This window comes from Amblyomma americanum, chromosome 6 (genome assembly GCF_052857255.1).
Source record: "Amblyomma americanum isolate KBUSLIRL-KWMA chromosome 6, ASM5285725v1, whole genome shotgun sequence".
NCBI lineage: Eukaryota > Metazoa > Arthropoda > Arachnida > Ixodida > Ixodidae > Amblyomma > Amblyomma americanum.
This window is the reverse complement of record NC_135502.1, coordinates 115453513-115466528: the sequence shown is the minus strand read 5'-3', so window position 1 is coordinate 115466528 and position 13016 is coordinate 115453513. Positions and strand designations below refer to the sequence as shown.

Genomic DNA, 13016 nt, shown 5'->3' with positions numbered 1-13016 from the left:
GGGATATTGTTCTGAACTAGATTTAGATCCCTTGCATCTTCGACTATGTAAAGGAGGGAAGATTTTTCCTTAGCCAGATTCATGTAATCATGCTTCCTGTTTATTCTGTTGCATGTGAATTCCTGTATACAGCTTTAGTTTGCCTTCCTTCAGTAAAGTTTTGCCTGATATCGTCTGTTATACCATTTCGAATAGTGGGGCACCTGCTGTATAGCCCAAAGAACGAATATTAACATGTAGTCTTCGAATATGGCTATAAAGCATCAATAACTTACTTTTATGCTGTCAAATATACTGGCTTCTATGCTATTTGAGCTTTTATGCACGTAAGCCTAAAGCCTGTTTTCCCCGCGCAGATGAACTGAAACTGTTCACTTGTTCATGCGAAGGAGGCACTGATTATGAAGTTCAACTATATATTTACATAAGGATACATTCCAAATAAAAGTGCAAACTTACTAGGAATAGTCCGATTGAGTACACTGACTTGCGGTCACACTGGTGGAATTCATAAACACTTTGTAAGTTTCACCACAGAACGTCACTACACTCTGCATGAAGTCGTCGTCGGGACCAAATGATTTCTTATTTGAGCTTTAACAATAAGCCTCATTTTAATTCATCAATATCTTACATCATCCGGTATTACTCATTCCCTTGGGCACCCTTCGGCAGATATGAGATACAAAGCATGAGCCCGCGGCTGCTCTTGAGACAAGTGGCTTGTGACCTTGACCTCCACTATGCGGCAGTTCGGGCGGCATTCCACACGTTGTACTTTTTGCAGGCATCTAACCACGACGGTCATTTCGAATCCACCTGGTCTAACAAGTAACATACAACAACCTAATGAGTAGTGGATTATCAGGTGTTGCACTCCCAAACCTGAGTTTTCGAAACATCGCAGCTATCTGGGTGCACACTTACCATTAGAGCGAAGCTTGCACATTTTTCTGAAAGGAAAACTGAACGTGCTTTGCGGGGAGTTTTCTGGCTAGCCTAGTAGACTGCACTCGTAGTCAGCCGCTCGTGTGTTCGCAGCTTTCATCCCAAGCGGTCGCAGATTCTATGCACAGCGCTTCAACCTTCGACAATACTGCGTCCAATATACAGCCGGCCACCGTGTCTGGGTGCGGACTAATTCCGTCAGCGGAAACTCATGTAAAAGTTCCTAGGCAGGTTTTACTGGCAGCGCCGAGTTAGAAGCACCTCGGGGACTAGAACTATGAATGGCGGCCGACGGAACAGGACAGTTGCGAAAACGAGCTCTTTAATGCTATGGCGTTAAAACGCTAAAATTAGCAATTGGAGCTTGTTGCCGTTTCACCCCGCTACTCCCTGTAAGTATGGTCTAAATGAGCTAGCTGTTAGGAGTCTGCTATGCATCTGTAGCCGTCCACACACTAGCAATTCTTTGTAGCAACAAACCGCGGGCGTTAGACTACAACCGCCTGTAGTCGCTGGAAGGTGGTGGTGGTGAAAACATTTATTACGGATGAATAGGAGGTATGTTTGGATCAGCCCCGTAAGGGACCGATCCGTACAAGCACTAGGTGGAGGTCCCTAGTATGGGACCCCAGTGGCGGTTGCCGCCGCCCGGGCGCGCCCGACTAAGGCTTGTTGGGCCTGTAAGTCGTGGCAGCCGAGCAGGGTCGCCTCCCAGTCCTCCCGGGTTGGGTTGGGGATGGGGGGAATAGCGGGGTTGGAGGGGCAGGCCCAAACCATGTGATAGGTGTCAGAGGACACTGCACTACAGTGTGGGCAGCTGCCACTAAAGGAGGGGTCAAAATGTTTTAGCGCTGCCGGGCACAGCAATGTATTGGTGAGAAGGCGGAGAAGGGGCCGCTCATCCGCCTTCTTCAGGCCTTTACATGGACTAGGGTAAAGGCGATGACAATTTTGATAATATGTTGTAATATCTTTGAATGTATAGACCGGATTAAAATCGGGTTCCTGATCGGATGGGGAGGAGAAAGCAGCCCGGTGAGAGAGCACGCGGGCGGCTGCGTCTGCTGCCTCGTTTCCTGCCAACCCCTGATGAGCAGGGGCCCATATGAGGTAACGGTGTGCGGGGTCCGTATCCCGTATGCAATTTTGGTATATTCGATAGGCTAGGAAGGGAGTGCAGCCTTGTTCGACGTTCCGACAGGCCCCTCGCGAGTCGGTGATTATGTATTTTGAATTTGAATGTGAGGCCGCGAGAGCAATCGCGACCTCTTCTGCTTGTGTTACACTGCGGGCTCTGAAAGTTAGGCCGTTAACTGTGTTGCTGTTGTGAACTACCGCGGCCGTGTACCATCCCCCGTGGTGAGGGCCGGAGGCGTCCACGTAGTAGACACCTGTTTTGTTGCCATAATATCGGGCTAGCGCTTCCGCTCGTGCCAGGCGCCGACCATTATGGTCTTCGTGTGACATGTTTGCTGGAAGAGGCCGCACGTGGAGGGCACGTCTCCACAGTTCCGGGATGCGAAACCTGTCTTCCATTGGAGGGGTGTGTTGGATATGGAGTCGAGCAAGAAGGCGGCGACCCGACTCCGTTAGCGACAGGCGCGTGTACTGGTTTGTAAGGTGCGCCTCCCGGAGCTCCCGGAAAGTGTTCACCACCCCAAGAGCCATAAGCCGGCTGTTTGAAGTAGTGATGGGGAGGTCAAGGGCACGTTTAACAATTTTGCGAAGGATGACCTCAAGGGCGTCCTCCTCTTGTTTCCGTAGGTGGAGATAAGGAGTCGAATAGAGAATTCGACTAGTTACGAAGGCGTTTGCCAGCCGCAACGCATCCTTACTTCGTAACCCTACGCGTTTGTTGGAAACCCGGCGGACCATGCGGCCCACCTGGTCCCCCACCTTACGGAGTTTGGCCAATGTAGTGTCTGGCCGCCTGTGTTTGTGGATGTAGAGTCCGAGTACCCGTATCTCATCACTTTCGCGTATGGGACCGCTCTCAAGAGAGAGAGATATTTTAGTTGTGCACTTCTGTGAGGGGCGGAGGTGCACAAATTCCGATTTTTGAGGGGAACATTGAAGACCGCAGCGGCGGGCGTAGCGGTCTACTATCGTCGCCGCTGTTTGCAGGCTGGTTTCAATGTCTCCTGTGCTGCCCTGTGTGGCCCACAGAGTGATGTCATCGGCGTACAGGGCGTGCTGCACGCCGGCGACACCACTCAGCTGGGCCGGCAGGTGCATCATGGCCAGATTAAAGAGCAGCGGGGAAAGTACCGCGCCTTGAGGGGTTCCCCGCGTGCCGAGTAGGTAAGGACCATGGTCTCTATCTTGAATTCGAATGTAGGATTGACGATCCATTAAAAATTGGCTTATGTATTGGAATGTGTTGAGGCCACAGTCGGTGTGACTTAGGTTAGTGAGTATGATCTCATGTGTTACATTGTCAAATGCCCCTTTAAGATCCAGGGCGAGTACTACCCGGTCATTATGGGGGCATTCGAGGGGGTCAAGGACTTCCCGATTGAGTTGCAGGAGGACATCCTGTGCGGATCTGTGTGGGCGGAATCCGAACATGGTGCTCGCAAAGACTTGTTAGTGTTCAAGATATGTAGATAACCGATCCCGCACCATCGTCTCCATTAGTTTGCCCACACATGAGGTGAGAGAGATGGGGCGGAGGTTATCTGTGTCAATTGGTTTGCCAGCTTTAGGAATAAAAGTCACCAAAGCCGTTTTCCATTCGATTGGCAGGGGGGTGTCCCCGCGCCAAATCGCATTGACGTATTCCAGGAGGGACTGGTATGCCAAGTCGGGCAGGTTCGTCAAAAGCTTGACGGTGACCTTATCCCGTCCTGGCGCAGTGCCCCGTTTCATTTTGGCGAGAGCCGCCCGCAGATCATGGAGCTGGAAAGGTTGATCCAGCTCCGTGTTCTCTCTGCCTGCATAAGAGTACGCAGATCCACGGGGGTCTTGGGCTGTACACAGATACTGGTCCCGAAGTTTCTGTGCCAGTTGAATCGTGTTGCCAGGAAAATGGTGCATGGCTCGCTGCAAATGTTTTTGTGTTTCGGTTCGTGTTTGGGTTGGGTCGAGTAGGGCTCGAAAGAGACGCCAAGTGTTTCGGCTGGACATTTGTCGCTCGGCCGTGTTGCATCTATCTACCCAGTTGGAGTCGGCGAGTTGGGCCGCGTACTCTGCCGCTTTCTGGGTAAGCTCGGCAATTCGAGCTTTAAGCTTTCTGTTGTGTTTCTGGCGTCGCCAACGGCGGACGAGGCTGCGACGGGCTTCCCAGAGGTGTAGAAAGTGGTTATCCACGTCCGTGACCGACTCTGAGAGCTGGATGTGTGTTTCATGCGAGGAAAGGTGTGCCAGCAGCGGTTGGGACCATGCTGTGTAGCCTTGCGCGGATATGGGTGTATTATCAAGTGAGTTAAAATTTTGCCTGAATTTCGTCCAATCTGGGATATGGGCTTGTGTTCTGGGACGCCTGAGGGGGCGTGTGCGTAGTGTAGTGTTAATGATGCAGTGGTCGCTACCGAGGGTCTCCTCGGTGTTGAGCCAGTCTGCGTGTTGTATGTTGCGAGTGAAGGTTAAGTCCGGACACGTATCCCGTGTCACGGAATTTCCTAGCCGGGTTGGGTGGACAGGGTCCGTGTGGAGGGTGAGGCCCAACGTGGACGCAAGCTCCGCCAGCTTACGCCCGCGTGACTCCTCCTTGCGATACCCCCATTGCTGACTGGGAGCGTTAAAGTCGCCCACAATAAGCAGGGGATCGCGGCCCGCTAGTCTTAGCGCGCGGCTAAAGAGGTCCGCAAAAGTCACTCGCTTTAGTTTGGGAGAGCAGTACACGTTGAGTATATGCAACGGTGGGTCCCTGCGGCGGACTGGTAGGAGGGTCACCATTACATAAGAGTACTCTAGTGGGAGGTCGAGATCCACTAGATTTGCTGCGTAGTCTTTGTGGACAAGAAGACAAGACGCGGGATCCTGTTGGAACGTCGTGTAATTTGAAATTGTGGCGCCCAGGCCTGGCTCTTGGAGGGCAACCACGGCTGCTAAGGACTCGAAATTTTCAAGGTAGAGGCGGAAATTGGCCCGCTTAGTGCGGTCCTTAAAGCCTCTACAGTTCCACTGTGTTATTGAAGTTGACATGGCCGAATTGGAGATGGCGGAATTCCGTTGATTAAGGTGTCTCGCCATGATTTAAAATTCTTGGGGGGGGGAGGAGGAGGGATTGGCTGCCTCAGAGCCAGCTACTTGCGCCATCAAGGGGGTGATGACGGAAGGAGCGGGGCAGTTGTCCTCATTGTCCGAATCAATAATCAGACGGGTGAATTTTGAAGGGCGGGATACGTCCCTAATGGGTCCCGTCCGACGGAGGAGGCGGGGGTTGTCCGAGATGTGTTTTGAGACCACCGCGGGGACGGCAGATTTGACCTTTGTCAAGATCTGGTCCATGGCGGTCTCGATCATATATCGCAATTTAGAGGTTAAGCGCTCCTCCATCGCAGAGATGGCTGTCACGAGGGCAGGCGAGATCTCCGCGTCGCTCTCCATTGCGTCCGAGTTCTGCGGGCTCGGTGCGGCGGACGCCAATTTTGATTCTAAATTTTGAATTTTGTTGAGCAAAAGCTCATTTTGTGCCCGGAGCACGTCTATCTGTTTTTTGTATTCCGCGTCGAGTGCGGAGACGGTTACGGGGGAGGGTGAGGGATGGGAGGAAGAGGAGGCGATCTCAGCCCAGCTGCTCACCTGTTTGTGGTGTTGAGGCGCTGATGCCCGGGCGTCGACAACGCCAATTGTCTTGAGGGCCGGGAAGTGGCCAGTGTCTCTGCCGCTGGGCGGTGGAGGCGCCGTCTTCTTCCCGGGCGCTGGTTTCACCGACGGTGAAGAAGGTGACGATGTCTTGTGGTCGGTGCCGTGAGCACCACGCGGCGTTCCGCCACCGGCACCTGGTTTTGAATGACTTGGCTGCTTGCCAGGTCGCTGGTTTTTTGGCACCTCTGGGCGCTTAGCCTTGGGGCCATGCACCTTGAGCTGCCGGAATTTTCCCGTGCAGTCGCGGGAGTTGGTAGCGTGGGCTTGCCCACAGACTGCACAGGACAGACTGCATTCATGCTGCGCCTTGACTCCGTCGACGGTCGGCGCCGTTTGGCCACACAGGCCGCCCTTTTCATCCGGGCAGGGGCAGGTGTCTGCTCGGTGGCCCACAGTGCCGCACCGCACGCAGGCCGGAATGGTTCTCTTGTACGGACGCACAAGGGTCACCTCAGAGTTGTAATGCACATATCGCGGCACCACTTTTCCCACGAAAGTGAGCGACGTGACGTCGGATTTGCCAAGCTTGCGGATATCGGCAAGCTCTCCAGCACGCCACTGGATCTTGTTTTGGAGGGACTCACTGGTCTCGTGCTTGGCCACGGTGATGACGCCGCGGCACACGTCTCCAGTGAGTTTCAACTGGCCGTACATGGAGAGCTGGCCCTTCGGTGATGTTAGTTGAAAATCCCGCAGAAGCTTGTCCGCGACGTGCGGCTCTCTGGTGCCTGCGACGATCAGGTTTTGCTCCCATGTGGGGAGCAGGCTGAGGGATGCTGCGGCCTTGGCGCCCAGGTAGTCCGCGAACGCTGCTCCCAGCTCGCCATGTTGGTAGACATCCCTGAGAGCGACGGCCACCCGGGGCTTCAGGATGATGACGATGTCTTCTGGATGAAGACGCGGCAGTGGCTTTGGTTTCCAAGAGGGTCCGGTCTTAGACTGGGCCCCTCCGTGAAGCGCTGCAGCTCGCGCAGCAGCGCTGTGCCGTGTTGAGCGGCCTGCCGATGTGGCGTCCGCTTTCTTGGAGGCGGCGTCCCGCTTGCGAGAGCGGCGTTCCACTAGTTTGAAGAGCCTGGGGTTCTCGATGGGCGCAGAATCCGGACTCTCAGGCGTTGGAGCTGAAGGAACCTCGGACCAGGCCATGGCGTCCGGGTCGTAGCCGCGTTGTACTTTTTGGGCAGCCATCTTGACACGGGTGGGCGACTCACTCACGGCCGAGCGTCGGCGTAGGCGTTAGGCCTAGCGCCGTCGCCACGAAACGCAAGTGAGGATCGGCCCTAAAATGCGTAAATGTTGCCCCACCTGTGTGTGAGTGGTGTCCACAGGTAGCTGTCGACTTCGCGAACACAGACGCGGCTGTGTTGACGGGGTTCCGGCCGAGGAACCGTGGCTCCAGCCAAAAGTTGGTGGAGACGATGCGCTGTATACGTCAACTCGCTTCGCGCGCTCACAGCGCCACCCTCGCTGGAAGCACGCCGCCCCCCACAAAGACCTCACGTTTTTGACGAAAGGAAAGGGTGCATGCAACTCTAAGTTCTCGAATGTTTTACATTCTGAAAATGAAAACTGGTTTTGGGGGAAACGAAATGGCGCAGTATCTGTATCGTATATCGGCGGTCTCCTTGGCTACGTTTCTTGTCGAGTGACTGGCGGTTTCCATAGATAACCGTACTGACACACACACAGTAGTAGGAATTATTTGTTAAACATCTTGGTTTCTTCGAAACGACATTAAAGGCGGTCACGCAGGAAAGTAAATGACAATTGCTTTGGGGGGAAAGGGAATGGCGACTGTCTCACAGGCGGTCGAAATTATTCCGGAGCCTTCCACTACGGCACCTCTTCCTTGCTTTCTTCTTTCACTCCTTCCTTTATCCCGTCCCTTGCGGCGCTATTCGGGTTTCCACCAAGATATGTGAAACAGTTTCTGCGCCATTTACTTTCCCCAAGAACCGATTTTCCTTTACGCTCTGTTCGGGTGACAAATCGGCTTGCGGCGAGGCAGTGACGAAGCGCGAGGCTCACCTGTTGGGTCTCTCTTAAACCCCTTAAAAATTTTCAAGTAAAGACAACCTTAGCCGAACGCCGCCTTTCACTCTCCAGCGCTTGTCACCTCTTCCCATTGGTCAATGGTTTCGCGCACAAAACTACTTTCAAGGCCATATTGCTTGTATCCACCAAGATATCGCATAACTGATTTAATATCTGCTGCGAGTCCTCTGATCCAGGATATTAAACTTAATTTTAGAATAAGGCGGAATGCTTGGCTTGCATTCTGCCCGGGTCGGCCCGGTATTGTACTGCTTCCGGGATCGGCCCGGGCAAATTATCGCGCGGCTTTTCTTTCTATTTTGCTCTCTTATCCTTTACCTCTCCTATATTTCAGCACGCGGCAGCGAGCGTGGCTCGGTTTGAGCCAGTAGGAAGGCTTGTCCACTTTCCTATTCTTCCTATCAGCAATAGCAACATCAGCAGTCGCTCCAACCATGAACGGTAGGCACAGTTGAAAGCGATGCGGGCGTTGTCAACGTTGTGCCCGCACTTACTGTACAGAGCTGCTCCTTGTTTTGCTGCTATGCTGGGTGGTCTGACGAAGCGTATATACACATCAAGCTGTTTATTTCTGCGACATGACGGGTTCCTGCTCCTTTGGGTGCAACAACCGTCACGGCGGTGCTGGGAAGCGGTTGTCTGCTATACCATTGGGGAAGAACAACGCGGCCCGGTGGAAAGTTTGGATGCACAGAATAGGCCTGGTGAATTTCAAGGAAACGCCATCGACCAGACATTGCAAGGCAAGTAGCGCGTTCAATGGGCGCGCAGTGTTGCAATACATGGCCGTCTTCGAAGGGACTGATTATTTTCTTGTCAGAAGAACTCTTTTTTCTTGGGGGAGGAACGTTTTCTCCTACAGTGGTCGTGCCCATTCATTTCTGTTGCCAACGATCGCAATTTTCTCGTCTTTAGACCAAACTTGCGCTTAGGTCTTTTCTTTTTTTGGCTGTGTCAGATTATTGCTGTTTCATTCTTCTGGGAATAGGTATGCTATCCTGTCATAAATGGCTCACAAGCACTTCCTGTTAGTTGCTCAAAGATGCTTATGCTACCTCTTTAATTTTCTCGCCTTACATGCTTAGCGTCATGTCTACTTGCGAATGTCAATATATCCGGCAACCTTGGCATGTGTACGTATGTAAATAAAATTTTTGTCCAATCAGTAGCGGTCCTTTCAATGAATTTTGAAATTTCCTTTTCCGCGATACGCTGCGCGGTAGAGCTTCTTGCGCACAGGTTGCTGAGGGGCATTGCTTAGCTTTACTGGGCTCACGTTAAGCTGAGCAAGCGCAAACGCTTTAATTAAAAACGTGACGCGATGTACGCGTTATTGAATTATATAGTGTGGTGCCTTAAACTCGAACGCATGTCGCAGGTACGCATGCATGCGTAAGCATACTGCAGTATAATTGCTACATGCCTACATGAGCATACACAGCATTTTAATTATTGTGAGGCATAACAGAAAACACGCCTCTGCCTGTACCACTTTCGTAAAACAGCACAGCTCGAAATACGCTCAACCATGCTGAAACGCATGCGTTCCGTGGTAGTCTTATTCGTTTACGGAAAACTCCAGAGCTAGCGCGCCAGCACGCATCGTTAGAGTACCGCCGGCGAAAACGACAGTTAGCGCGCGCTGGCTACCTAAGATGGCTCAGACACTGGCTCTTGAAAACGGCCGATGTTCGTACCCTCTAAATTTGATCGCTTGTTGGAGAGGAGGGCGCAGTGGCATCCACAGTACAGCCATCGCAAGCACGTTGTTTGTTAGTTTGTTTTCTGTCATGAATCTGGTCTTCATTCTAGATCGCTGCTAATTCGCATCAAACCGTAATCGGCAAACCGCCGGCTACTTAAAATTCCGGTGCTCAGTATCCTGCACCCAAGCACCGTGCACACATAATTCTGTCTGCGCCTGCTTGAAGTCAGCCGCAATGTGAGAACTTTTGTTTGAAAGTGCGCAGGCTTTGCCTCGTCCAACGTCGAGTGTTCGAGCTGTGTGTGCTAAACAACTCCCGAACAATTTTTTTTCATGATTGTAGTCTGCCTTCCGTTTTGTTTAGGATCATTTCCCCGTCGACCAGTTTAAACCGTTGGTCTTTTGCAAGTTCGGTGTACAGAAGTTTAAGCGCGATGCCATAACGAGCATCTTTTCACACCGCAAGCAGCCCCGTCACTAGGAAGCCGCCTGCCAACGTAAGGGCGAAGTACAATTGCGTGTTATGGAGAAAACTGACCTTTTGTATAATGAATGTTTTTGCTGAGATAGAATACTGGAGTCTTTTGACCACTGACAAAATAAATATTAAAGCAGTATTTTTAATTTGTGCTATTGGCATATTTATTGTGAATTGAGATCCGTTATATTGATATACAGCCTTTGTCGAAAATATACAGACTAAGGAATTTGCTTGCAAACCATATAGCGGGGATCTCTAGCCTATTTGTCAGTCCTACGCTTAGATGGTTGAGGACGGGAGTCTTTTCCGGGGGCTTCTTGTGATTAGGGTTGAAGAGGATGCAAAATTAGCTATGCTGCAAGACTCTGAATGAAACCCCTTTGGCTGTATACTGGGCAAGAACTGTACCAAAGTGATCGGATTGCACGAAGGTACACCTACATGTTCATTTAATAGCTTTTTTTAAATGTCCCTATACGTTCAGCCAACACAACTTATTTTGCACGTGACCCACAAAGCAACACGAGCAGTGAGTGGGGTCTTGTTCAGGGCTATACGTCGGTTCATCCTCATGGTTTTCTATTTTTCTATATTAAGGTTCTCATGATCATGCACAGGAGTCAGAGGAGTGTACATCAGGAGGTAATGCAGGCAATCTTAACAGCCAGAGCCAATTTCTCAACTGTGCTCATTTTCTCCTCATTGCATTCACTGACTCCTTTTGTGCAGGCTCAAACGCTTTGCCAAATGCAAGTGGACTGGACTTGTTGCTGGAAGCTGCAAGGCATGTTGACTGTGAGAGTCTACCGCTGTGTAGTACCTATGAATTTTCTGATACACTTGATTTCACGACTTTTTTCATTCGCAGCTTCACAGCCAACAAGCACAGATGAAGGTCACATACAGGTTGCGCGCCAAGACATATGTGAGTATTGTTATGCATAATACAGTCGGGTTGCCTGCAGTCCACGTCTTATTGCTGATGTGCTGGTTTCCTTTTCCCTCAGCTTCCCAGCCCACTCCAGGTCACTCTGCGCCACAGTGCTCAAGGCAGGGTCTCAAGCCAGGGTAAGCTGCTAAGCGAAGTGTCCTGTCATGGGGAAATTTTCTACGACTTTCCTAGTCTTATGACTGTGCTCCTTATGCAGAATCTGCTACAGCGTGAGGGGTCGAGCAAAACATGGAAGAATCTTATGTGAGCTCGTGCAAGTCCTGGTTCGTTGTGCACTGTAATTGCACTGCACATTTCACAGCTCCTTTTTGTGATATTTTTGTTTTCAGCACATGCATTACGCCCTGACGTGTGTCGCTTGCAGACGGACCGCTCCTGGCAAGACGGAGATGGTGAGATTCTCTTTTCTGTAGGCTCTGCGGAAGTTTCCTCAGCTGGGTGAAATAAGAACGAATCTCACACCACCTTTGAGTGGCGCATTGTTGAGTGCTGTCATATTAGTGCCCAAACGCCTGTCTTCATTACCACTGTTTTATATTTGTATTTCTGACGGTTCGTCCCCTTGTGATCTTTCCGAGGGCATGGAAGATTGTACGCCTGAAGGTAATATCAGTATTTCCAACTACACCCCTTTCATTTCATTTCATTTATTAAGTCCTCAAAGGCCCCATTTAAGGGGTATTACATGAGGGGTGGGCGGGGAGTACGGCAGTTATGACAAAAAAAATGATTTTCGATGGCAGTCTTGAATTGTTGAAGATCTTCAAGGGAAGCGATATGGCCGGGAAGGTCGTTCCAGTCCAGGGCAGTACGGAGGAAAAATGATTTTTGGAACGTTGTGGTATGGGCGCGCTGGGGGTAGACTGCTTTGAGATGGCTGTGACGGGATAAACGATGGGCTGGGCGGATGAGTGCGTTGTTCGGTGGCAAGCTGTGAAAAAATGTATGATAAAGAGAAAGGCGAGCTAGTTGACGACGGGATGCTAGGGTACGAAGTTCAAGTCGAGATTTTAGTCCAGTTACACTAGCGCGATATGAGTACTCTGAAAGAATAAATCGCGAAGCGCGATTTTGGATAGATTCCAGTAAATTCGACAGGTTGGTTTGGTGAGGATCGAATATAGAACTGGCGTACTCTAGTTTAGGTCGGACAAGTGATATATAGGCAATTAGTTTGACGGAAGGGGGTGCTAAGGAAATGTTACGCCGTAAGTAGCCAAGGACGTGATTGGCTGAGTTAGCTATATTAGTAACATGACTGTGCCAGGATAGCTCACTGGAGATATGGACACCTAGGTACTTAATATTGTCGGTTTTACTTCTCTTCCTCTAATCACTCTCACTGACTGCTCTGTGCAGGCTCGCAAACTCTGTCATGTTAATGTCAGAGTGGACTCAATGTGTTGCTAGCAGCTGAAATGCATGCACACTGTGTATTTTCCCCTGCTCTTTATCCGTTCACCAGACAGGGTTGAAGAGTACATTCATGCCGCGTGCAAAAATACCTGTGAGAACTGTCTTGCTAGTACTGTAGCCAGCCCGTGGTTCAAACTTTGTCACTCTACGCTGGCGCCATTCTTCTGCAGCGTTACCAACTTCTCGGGACTGTTTTGAGCCGCATAGTTTTTGGCAAGGTAAGAAAAAAGAGTTTAACACATTCGTAGCAGATATGTGACATGCCTCGCTATTTCATTTTGACTTGCTCACTGACTTTGCTGCAGGTTCTGGTTTGCCCGTTGCTAGTGGTACTGAGGAGTCCGCCAGAGAAGCATGCTCCGCTATTGACTGTGAGTCGTACCCACTACTGAAACTTGTGTCTTGTCTCAAAATCCCTTTCACTTTGTCTTAGAGACAGTATTCCATGCGCCGGTGCAACTGCTGATCATGGAAGAGACGGATGCACTGATGTGTATGGTGAATAGCAATATTGAAATTGTACATTATACGGTAGCACCAACACCATGGTTTTATTCACTGCTTTCATTATCCTGTACTGTTACTAGGGGACTGCCCAACTACCCAAACTAATGCTACTGAAAATTTGGCGGCTCTACAGATGAGGATAC

The 13016-nt window shown here is 50.8% G+C and overlaps 1 protein-coding gene and 1 pseudogene across 1 annotated transcript; both read left to right on the top strand.

The window, feature by feature from the left end:
* Nucleotides 1-7906: 7906 nt before the first annotated feature.
* Nucleotides 7907-8086, top strand: LOC144095725 (U2 spliceosomal RNA; annotated as a pseudogene).
* A 2521-nt stretch (nucleotides 8087-10607) lies between these two features.
* LOC144095473 (uncharacterized) lies at nucleotides 10608-11610 on the top strand. Its single transcript, XM_077629202.1, has 4 exons — nucleotides 10608-10640; nucleotides 10728-10793; nucleotides 10867-10923; nucleotides 11006-11610. Exons 1-4 carry the CDS (start codon nucleotides 10608-10610, stop codon nucleotides 11195-11197), a joined length of 348 nt encoding a protein of 115 aa, XP_077485328.1. The 3' UTR covers nucleotides 11198-11610.
* Nucleotides 11611-13016: the final 1406 nt, after the last annotated feature.

Excerpts from the sequence above, each read along its gene's own strand:
- LOC144095473 (XM_077629202.1), top strand. The coding sequence starts at position 10,608 with ATGCACAGGAGTCAGAGGAGTGTACATCAGGAG. Across the intron at positions 10,641-10,727 it reads AGAGGAGTGTACATCAGGAG|GCTCAAACGCTTTGCCAAAT; the intron begins GTAATGCAGGCA and ends CCTTTTGTGCAG. Across the intron at positions 10,794-10,866 it reads AGCTGCAAGGCATGTTGACT|CTTCACAGCCAACAAGCACA; the intron begins GTGAGAGTCTAC and ends TTTCATTCGCAG.